Consider the following 10,548-nt stretch of genomic DNA (forward strand, 5'->3'; position numbering starts at 1 on the left):
TTGGAATCCAGCAAGAAAGTAGCATGTATCTGATATGGGGGTGGGGGGGGGAAGGGCTGTGTCTCAAATTGGGAAGGGATGAGGAAGTGGAAACAACAGAAGGAGCCGGAGGCTCAGACCACTGAAAGTCTCAAGAATTAAGGCCTTTTACCATCATGTAATATTATGCAGCCATCAAAAAGGATGAGTTCACGTCCTTTGTAGGGACATGGATGAACCTGGAAACCATCATTCTCAGCAAACTGACACAAGAACACAAAATCAAACATCGCATGTTCTCACTCAGACAGGTGTTGAACAATGGGAACATATGGACACAGGGAGGGGAGCACTATACACTGGGGTCTGTTGCGGGGGAGTGAGGGGGGACAGCAGGGGGTGGGGAGTTGGGGAGAGGTAGCATGGGGAGAAATGCCACATATAGGTGAAGGGGAGGAAGGCAGCAAATCACACTGCCATGTATGCACCTATGCAACAATCTTGCATGTTTTTCACATGTACCCCAAAACCTAAAATGCAATTAAAAAAAAAATTAAAAGAAAAAAAAAAAGAATTAAGGCCAGGCACAGTGGCTCAGGCCTGTGATCTCAGCACTTTGGTAGGCTGAGGTGGGCAGATCACTTGAGGTCAGGAGTTCGAGACTAGCCTGGACAACATGATGAAACCCTATCTCTATCAAAAATACAAAAATTAGTCAGGTATGGTGGTGCATGTCTGCAATCCCAGCTACTTGGGAGGCTGAGGCAGGAAAATCCTCGAGCCAGTAGGCAGAGGTTGCAGTGAGCTGAGATCACGCCACTGCACTCCAGCCTGGGCACCAGAGCAAGACTCCAACTCAAAAAAAAGAAGAATTAAGGCCCCTCCAGGAATAAAAGCTGCCACCTTACCTGCCTCACCTCTTTTCCCCTCAGAAAGTTATTAGAATGGATCACCATTCCCAAAGCCTTTAAAAAAAATGAGTGAATTGGGAGGGGGAGACCTGGTTTCTGTGTCTACCCTGGGCCTCACCTGTTTCCTCACCTAAGTGAAAAGTTCAAATACACTGATTGTCAAACCTCCTATCCAGCCTCAAATGTCTGGGACACAAGACCTTGTTAAAGGTTGTGTTCATGTCTATGCAATGTACATACCCAAAAACAGCCAGCTCCCCACGCCGCTTCTTCCCAGCCTGCACCCTCTCTCCACAGACCTCTCCCCATGACCAAGGCCTGGATAGTTCTCAAGACCCTTCTCTGAGCAGCAGATCACTCTAGAATGCTCAGCATGGCATCTCGCCACCTTGCCACCTGCGGCCTTCCGAGCTGTTCCTGCAGTGCCCTCATACCTGGGTCCTGGCTGGTCTGGAGGCAGGTGAACACATCTGTTCTCTATTAGAACCGTCCCTGCAACCTCTGGGAACAGGAAGACAGTCACAGACTCAACTAAGGACTCTCCAAGGTTTTAAAGCTGGGATGGAGTGGGAGAAAAGAGGACCCTCCAGAACTGGCTCTGAGTGGCTTTAAGCCACAGCTGCTGTAATGGAACACCACATACATAAAGCTAAGCTGACCCAGCCTAAGCCACCAACTCCCATTTGAGCAACTCTGATCTGTCTAATACCAATCCCGAGCATGCCCAATCCCACCTGCCCAACCATCCCTGAACTCCCTGGAAGGCTCAGTCAGGTGACAAGGCCTTTCTGGGGAAGGGGCTGAAGGCATCTTCACACCTACAGGAGAAGGCCACCCTGATGGCATCCATGGGACAGGCCCCAGGGGCTGCAGTGAGGGAGGAGAAAAGGGCTTGTTTGCTGAGTGTGATGGGACGCCTCTGACAGGAGTGGGTGTTCTGTGAAAATAGAATTGGCTGTTTTGGAGGCCACTTTATAGTCCCCCAGACACATCCCAGGTGTCCTCCAGGCTTGCTCAGAGACCCCGCAGGAACAGAGGCCAGGACCTACGTCAGGCTGAGGCAAGTCTGCGTTGGAAGCTCGGAGCTTGGAAATTCACCATGATGGTGGCAGGGGCTTGGCTGATTCGCCCCTCAGGAGAAGTGGTCTCAGACCAAAGCCCTTGTCAGAAAAGGGGGAGGGCAGTCTGTGGGAAATGCTCAGGAAGAATGGGTTTTTCTAGAAAAGAGACTCTTCCACAAATCCCCCTGTCCACCTTCCAGCAATGCCACAGCCCCCAGATCTGGTAAATACTTTCTAAGAACCTTACACTCATCCCCGGACTCCAGGGTCACCACACCCCCATCTGTCCAGAGGCTGGCACCTGGGCTTCCCTCAGGGAGGCATGCTTCTCACCCAGAAGCCGCTCCTTCATCACGTCCAAACCTCCCTTTTCTGTGGCTGCCCGCTTCCACCAAGGTTTGACATCACCCAGACAGCACATGATATGAATTGCAAATGAAGTTTATTATGAAGACACCCAGATCACAGCACTTCCGAAAGCAGAGTGGACAAAAGGAGCTATATACACAGAAACACATTTCCCCCTGGCACTGCCAGGTGTAGCGATGAAATACCTGGGTGAGCCTTTCCATGGGTCCTCCACAGAATACCCATCTGGAAAGTGGGCAATGTAAAGAGGCATGGGGGTGGGGCGGGAATGGGGCATGGCTAGAAGCGCAGACCTAGACACCACAGAGTCTCCCCCGGGACACAGCGACATCACTGGCTCTAACTCACCGGTTTGGAGAGAAGATCTTTCAAAATGTGTATGTGGACATTCTTTTCCCCCAAAATGCCATCAGAGATAAATGACAAAATTTAAACTACTTCCAGTTAGAGGTACAGAGACAGCCTTTTACATTCTGGAGCGGGAGAGTCTGGCATGGGAGAATCGGTGGTGGGGGCAGGGGGCTCATCTTTATCTAAAAGAGAAGCTTACACTGGAACCGAAACCTTCACCGGAGCTACCCTTTACAGAGCTAGAACCTCCCCCTCCAGAGCCATATCCTCCTCCAGAGCTTGAGCCTCCTCTAGAGCCGCCTCCAGAGCTGTGTTTTCCACCTCCAGAGCCATATCCTCCTCCAGAGCCGCCTCCAGATCCGTATCTTCCTCCAGAACCACCGCCAGAGCTGTATCCTCCTCCAGAGACAGAGCCTCCGCCACCGCCACCTCTGGAGCCAGACCCTCGGCCTCCAGAGCCATAACTGCTGCTTCCAGAGCTATATCCTCCTCCAGAACTGGACCCTCTACCTCCAGAACCTCCAATGCCAGCCTTGGATGCCACATTTGATGAAATGGTGCTGCTTGTCACAGCTGCAGAGAGAGGTGTTGTTACCACAGAGATTCCGACTGCCTCTCCCTGCCCCTACCCCACACAACACCCCTTGGAATAGGACCACACCCCACTACTCACACACAGTCACGCTGCTGCTGAGGTCTGTAGACATCCTGTCAGAGAGAGAAGAAACAAGCTGTGCTGGAACACTCAGGTTCCTTATGCATGCTGTTTTACAACTTCTACCCGGAAATGTGCGGTTTAGCCTCTAAAAGCAGCCACCAGGGCTCACAGAGCCCACTTTCTTCTGTGCTGCCAGGTCACACCGTGACAACAGACCCCCCTCCATTTATGCACAACCTTGCATCTCAATCCATCTCAATTTTTTGCTCTGATAAAAGGTGAACAGTTGCATGGTTGATCCAAGGTAACTGAAAAGTAAATTCGCTTCCAACTTTGAAACCCATTTTTGTATTTAAGTCCATCTTGGAGAGTCTGTTATTCAGAATCCATGCCACACCAGAAATTTTACAACGAGGCTGCCTGTGAGCATTCCATTCAGAAAGAACTGTGACTCTGTAGAGCCTCCCCATTCCTCTCTTCTTCCCTACCCTCTTCAGCTTCAACTAAAAACATTCCCACTTCCTCTTACGAGCTGGACATAGAAGGCATCACGTCTAGACAGGGATAGAGAAACCTCCTGAAGAAACCCACTCCCTCTTTGTCATGCTGGCTTGCTGACGGCCTGGGGTAGCTTTTCCCCTTCCAATTGCTTCAGCCAGATTAAGTCGCCCAAGATGCTGATAATACGGACAAAGGTCTCAGACTACAGAGGAAGCAAAGGGTCCCTCTTTGAATGCTAGCAAATGGTTTCGTTTGTCACTCCAGAAACCTGCAAAGAACTGGGGCTGGTGCCTGCTCCAGTCAGCACGTCCCCACCTGTGAACACACTCCAATACATCACCTCCCCTGTTGTGGGTCACACGGTGGAGGGCACAGAGGCCACTCATTCTGTGAACCTAGAGACCAATGTTTCAGACTGTCTAGGACTAACTGGTTTTCCCATGATTTTGTTTTCACTTTCAGAAAAGACCAGGATGTTTAACTTACTGCTTAGCTTAATTTAATGTGTCTTACGCATCATTTCATACTGATAAATGTACAACTCTCCACTCAAGCTTTGTGTCCTGAGTTTCTGCTTGGGGAACACAGAGAATGTCAGCTCTCAGTCGTCAGAAGGCCCTGCCCCATCCTCTGCTTTCCCTGTCTTTGTCTCCAGCCCTGGTTCTAGGAGAAAGGAGAGAACAGCCCAGGGTCCCCTTCTCTCTTCCCAGTGCCCTCACCTGCACTCCTCGCCCTCCAGCAGCTTGCGGTAGGTGGCGATCTCCACGTCCAGGGCCAGCTTCACGTTCATCAGCTCCTGGTAGTCACGCAGCAGCCGGGCCAGGTCCTCCTTGGCCTGCTGCAGGGCCTCCTCCAGGTCATTCAGTTTGTTCCTGGCGTCCTTGAGGGCATGCTCCCCTCGCTGCTCGGCATCTGCGATGGAATCTTGCACATTCTTACACTGTGAGAGAAGGAGAGAGTAGATTCTGCCCGATGGAGGGGGATAGGGAGCAGAGGCATTTGAAGTGTGGGAAGCCAGAACCACTGGCCCGGGAAGTGTTAGGTCCCCTCTGGAGTTTATGCAAGTTGCAAACAACTCGGCAGGTGCTAAGGTTTGCTGCTGTCTCTGGCGCATCTTCTTCCCATGTCACCTTTGATGACACGCTTTGGCTGTCCCTATAACACCCTTTGATCCTCACACCACAGGGCCAGAATCATGATCCCATCTTACAGATGGAAATGAAAACATTCGAAATGGTCTGCTTGGCAAAGCTTCTGCTGCTGATGGAATCACTCTCTGCCTCTGCCTTTTCTATTCCAAAGCTAACGTCCAGCCCCAGGCCAGCTGCCCCCAACACTCACTGCCCCTCTATGAAGCCAGTGGGCTGGTGCTTAGGGCCCGTGCTGAGCACAAAAAGGAAGCTCCATGCAATCCACAGCAAATCAATCAAACTAACATCTGCTCTATTTGTTATAACTTCCTTTTACTCATATAAACAGGTGAGCATAATTCTTCCCTTTTGCTAATCCTTACTTTTGTTATAATAAGCCTTAAATTATGTTAAGCTGGGGACATTGAGATTGATACATGCTAGAGTACAACATCTCAGTGTCTCTCATGTCTCACATGCACACTCACACACAACTACACTCTCACGCACACCCAGAGACAACCTCTCACCCCTCCCTGGACAGGGCCGGGCCTCACCTGCTTCTTCACATGTGCGATCTCCCCCTGCAGCCTCTGGATCACGCGGTTCAGCTCGCTGATCTCCATCTTGATCTCTTTCAGGCTGTCTCCATGTTTCCCGGCAGTCACCTGGAGCTCCTCATACTGATATGGGTAGAGGAGGACAGTTTGCAAGGAAGTTCCAGCCTGGCTCATATTCCAGAGTGACTGGAGTGAAGGAGAGCTGGTTACTGGTCCAGGGAGGGTCAACCCAGCTAAATGTCATGGCTGCATTCATGAGAGGTAGGGTCCATCTCACATTCCCAAAAGGACTTGGTGGCATTCTCAACATCCTTTCTTGGGAATGGTGCCCAACTTCCATTAGACAAAACAATAATCTCTCCAGGTGGAGGTGCAACCCAGCTCGTGGCAGGGAGCCTGTGGCTCTTCCTGCATTCCCTGTACTTGCCTTGCTGTGGTACAGGGTCTCCGCTTCATCCTTGCTCCTCTGGGCGATCTCCTCATACTGGGCCTTGACCTCAGCAATGATGCTGTCCAGGTCCAGGTTGCGGCTGTTGTCCATGGAGAGGATGACGTTGGTGTCAGTGATAGTCTGGTGCATCTGAGACATCTCCTATAACACACAGGAAGGTCTGGTCATGACATCCGGCCACAGCCACAGGCAGAGGAGGCCTGTCTCCCAGCATCAGGGAAATGCAGACCCTCAGACTAAGGATCCACTAGGGGGGAAGAAAGTCATGTAACCATCTACTCCTGGGCCTTTCCCAAGGTCATCCTGAGAGTTTTGGGGAGAGGCGCCTGTATTTCTGAGCCTCCTAGTTAACAACCTTCACCACTTATGCCAGTTATGATAAGTGCCCCCAGACAGAAGCCGGTCCATGGCAAATACCTTAAACGGTACTTCCTGTTTCAGAAATCATCCATGTGCCCTTGGGTCAGGGAAGGGGATAGGAGACAAATGCATTTTGACCTCTGAAGTGCAGTGGGCACAGGAATGGACACCCGACTTGTCTTTTCCCCAGGAGAGCTGGACATTTGGGGAATGGAGGAAGGGGAGGCTGTCCTGGTATTTCCTGAACCTTTCTTCCTGTAACATCAGAGGAGAAAATTCCTCACCCACAAAACCTAGCCTATGAAAGCCCCCCAGTGGCCTGGAATGATGGCAGGTTGAAGTCAGCTGGTCCATAAACCCCACTCCCGCCACTTTTTCACCAAGTGGAAAGGACTCTCCTTCTGTGAAAAGGGTGGGAAGTAAGGGTATGTCCCAGAGCGGCTTCCTTACCGCATCATAGAGAACTTTCAGGAACTCAATATCCTGGTTCAGCAGGTCCACCTTGGACTGCAGCTCCACCTTTATCATGTAGGCATTGTCCACATCCTGCAAGAAAAGTCAGGACCTCTGGTGAAACCCATGCCCCCCTACCTTGCACAGTTCCCTGTACAGGGCTCTTCCTCTCTCTGCCACTCCACTCTACTCAGCCCCTGCTGGTTCCTCTCCAACATCTCAGGCTCCCCCAGGCAAACTCGGTCCCCATGGGACTTCTTTGGTCGTGCAGTTCACCATACATCTCTGTCAGAGACTCCATGCTCATGTTCACTGCTCACACCCCTCAGGACCATCAGAGCTCCCATGTGACCGAGCTTTACCAACCAGCTCCCCACTCCTGCTTGAGACATGGTGTGTTCCTCCAATGGGATCCAGTGTTCTCTGTGAGCTTCCTCCACTCTCTCATCCTGTCTGTCCATCTCACCTCTCCGGAATTTCCCCAGAATACACACCAAAGCCCCTGCAGAACCCAGGAGGAGAACCCATGCTTCTGGCCTGCTTGCTCAAACCTTTGTCAGCACAACCAACAGTAACTTTAAGCAGGCATTCTAAGGGAAGTCTCATTCCTTCCTCAGCTCTTTAGAAGGGGAGTATAAAGAGATTTTTGTGCTTGTATTTATCATGACCCAATAGAGGCTTTAAGCGGGTTACTACTGGGAAGTGCTCTACCAAAAACACAGAGCAGCTTTGAAAACTGTATCCAGAAGCTTGACCTACAGAGACACTTTTGCTTGTAAGAGAATGGGCCCTGGTTACTTTCAACCCCTTTCTCTGGTTGCTGCTTTCACACTCACAGTTGTTTTCCAACCTGTCTGCTTAGACACACTGGGGCTGTGAAGCGCTCCTATCCCCACCCCCAGCCAAGACATTCTCTTGCTCACCTTTTTAAGTGTCACAAAATCATTCTCAGCAGCTGTGCGCTTGTTGATTTCATCCTCATACCTATTGGGACCCAGATGATACAGCAGTTAGATTAGTTCTCATTTATTTTTTTCTTTTCCTTTTCATACTGGATTCGCCCAAAATGCCCCATTCTCTGGGAATATTACACTCTTAAATTTAGACATTTAAAATGTAGACATTCAATTTAGATGTTTAAAAATGTCTAAAATGAAACTATGATTTCCAAACTAAAGATAGATTTCTATAAACTGACTCTCAAACATATTAAAAAACAAAAATGATCTCTAAAGCCTCACTGTCTTCCTCACTAATAATCAACCAAGATACATATATCCCTTTCCCCGTTATCACCACAAATGCAACTGGGAGATGAGTGGCTTTCCAGGGAATGATCAAATGGTTCAGCGCAATGTTTATCTCCACTCAGCGTTTACTCTGCCACCTACTTCTTCTTATAATCCTCCACAAGATCCTGCATGTTGTTCAGCTCTGAATTCTGTGATGTTCTTTCCGCAGTGAGCCCATCTAGGTATCTCTTGAGGTTGTCGATGTATGCCTGGAAGATGGGCTCCAGATTGCTGGAGCGGGTGCTAACATTCATTTGTTGTAGCAGCTCCCATTTGGTCTGTAACACCTGGTTCTGCTGCTCCAAGAACCGCACCTGCCGTGACCAGAAGGAGAGCACATGAGCCCTGGATCATCCTTCACAACAGCAAGCCATGCTGGCCAGGGGCAGCTCAGGACCTCGAGAAGTCTCTGAGGCTGGATGCCGAGTCATGCTGGGCAGAGCCTCTGAGCTCCCTGTCTTCACCCCTGGAAAGTCCCACAGACTCCTAATGCTACATCCGGCTCTCTCCATGAAGATGAATCTCTTGGCTGCTTCCCTGCTCACTGTTTTGTTTGCAGCCACTCCCAAGACTCCAGGTCATTTCCCTCCCCCATCCCGGTTGAATTTCCAGCAAAGATCTCATAAATTCTGGGGAAAACCAAAAGCAGGTATCTGCTGGCACTGCTCCCAATGGTGCTGGGTATGAGAGTCCTGGAGGGCAGGGCTCCTCAGCCTGATTTTTAAGAGCCTTGTAAATCCCTGCCTATTTCAAGGCAGATAAACCAAGACAGGTTCGTCTGCCTTGAAATAGGAGAAAACCCAGTGACACTCCAAAGTGACGCCAATAAAGACTTTATAGATCACAAAACTGAGAATGTTTCACTTGAAGGCAGGATTTTCACACATTCCCAATCAGATATTTCAGGTTCAGCTTCCCAGAATTTAATAATCACCGCTAAGGAAGGAAGCACCACCTTCCTTAGATGTCTGCCCAGTCCCTTCCAAAACCTGCTGTCCCATGGCCTGTCCCAAGGATCAGTTCCATCATTGCCTATATCCATTTTTTATGGTTTTCAGGATTTTCCATAAATATTATTTATCTGGACTATAACAATAAGCCCAAAGGGACAAATGCTTCCTAACTGCAGGGTGCCATGGGAGATGCAGTCCACAAAGCTGCTGTCTTTCCCTTCTGGAAACTGCAAATAACCCAGGCGACTGCAGTACACTACTGGCTCCTAAGAAATACGAATCTGTGTCATTTTCTTTTCAGCTGGTGCTGGAAGTGAGGTGGTCTGAGCATCAGTGGGAGCCGTCTCCACCGGACTCACCTTGTCGATGAAGGAGGCAAATTTGTTGTTGAGAGTTTTGATCTGCTCCCGCTCTTGGGCCTTCACATTCTGGATCTCTGGGTCGATTTTCACGTTGAGAGGCTGCAGGAGGCTCTGATTGACAGAGACTTCGTGGATGCCACCACCAGGGTATCCTCCAGGCCCGAAGCCACCAGGACCCCCAAAACCTCCAACACCTCCAGGGCCCCCAAAACCTCCAAAGCGGCCTCCACCAAAGCCGCCTCCACCAAAGCCGCCTCCACCAAAGCCGCCTCCTCCGAAACCACCGCCTCCAAAGCCGCTGCCGCCTCCAAAGCCGCTGCCGCCTCCAAAACCACCTCCTCTGCCACCAAATCCGCCACCGACGCCAAAGCCTCCACCTCCTCCAGCCACACTAATGGAGATGCTCTTGCTCCCTCCAAGGCCAACAAGACTCCGGCTGCCAAAGCCGCCTCCACCGAAGCCCCCGCCACCACCACCATGGCGGCTCAAGCAGGAGAAGCTGGAAGTCGATTTCCGGCTTCCACGAGACACCACAGCTGAGCCGCTGCTGAAGCCCCGGAATCCTCCTCCACCTCCTCCTCTTCCTCGAGATTTGCACGATATCTGACAACTCATGATGGCTTTGTCCAGGGAGGAAAGTCACAGGCTCTTGAGAAGAGTCAAGACTGGAGACTCAGCTCTGCTGTTGGGAGGCTTTCAGGGTCCCCTTATATACCTGACAGCTAGGTGTTGGTGTGCATGGGTGTGGACCCACTTATACATGGGTTTGGTCTGCCTGGGAGCTATTCCTGGTGAGTGATTATCAAGCTAATAGCCATTAAAAATCTACTAATCAGCTCCATCCCAGAACTTGCTTTGATTGCAAACTTCTGTTTATCTGGGCATCTGTCACGCAATTTGATTTTTGTAAAATCATCAAAAGAGAAGATCAGGATTTGGGTTTCTCAATCTGGAAAAGGACCTTCCTTCTGCAGAATGCTGCTCCCTGTTCTGGACCTACCCAAGGGAGGTCGGCTACCACCCACGCCTGTGCAGGCTCACCACCTCAGTTCAACAGTGAAAGGGATGATGGCTTTAGAGACTGCGGGAGCCCCTCAGTGCCAGCCTTACAGTTCTCTTTGATTTTCCCTCTTCCCCAGAAAGAGTTCCAACAAGAC

General features: G+C 50.4%; 1 protein-coding gene across 3 annotated transcripts; it reads right to left on the minus strand.

Annotated features, from left to right (window-relative positions):
- Positions 1-2,376: 2,376 nt before the first annotated feature.
- KRT2 (keratin 2) lies at positions 2,377-10,075 on the minus strand. 3 transcript variants are annotated; one of them, XM_012450265.2, is made up of 10 exons: positions 9,661-10,075; positions 9,389-9,630; positions 8,176-8,390; positions 7,708-7,768; positions 6,782-6,877; positions 5,948-6,112; positions 5,518-5,643; positions 4,550-4,770; positions 3,345-3,379; positions 2,377-3,244 (listed from the first exon to the last, which is right to left on the minus strand). In XM_012450265.2, the coding sequence occupies exons 1-10, from the start codon at positions 10,004-10,006 to the stop codon at positions 2,850-2,852; spliced, it is 1,902 nt and encodes a 633-aa protein (XP_012305688.2). In that variant the 5' UTR covers positions 10,007-10,075; the 3' UTR covers positions 2,377-2,849. The 3 variants fall into 3 exon arrangements, with proteins under 3 accessions (XP_012305688.2, XP_012305690.2, XP_012305687.2); XM_012450267.2 differs by having other exon boundaries at positions 2,529-3,244; positions 9,389-9,645; positions 9,676-10,006; XM_012450264.2 differs by having other exon boundaries at positions 2,529-3,244; positions 9,389-10,006.
- Positions 10,076-10,548: the final 473 nt, after the last annotated feature.

Source organism: Aotus nancymaae, unplaced genomic scaffold, assembly GCF_030222135.1.
Source record: "Aotus nancymaae isolate 86718 unplaced genomic scaffold, 86718_ANA_hifiasm-v0.15.2.pri h1tg000016l, whole genome shotgun sequence".
NCBI lineage: Eukaryota > Metazoa > Chordata > Mammalia > Primates > Aotidae > Aotus > Aotus nancymaae.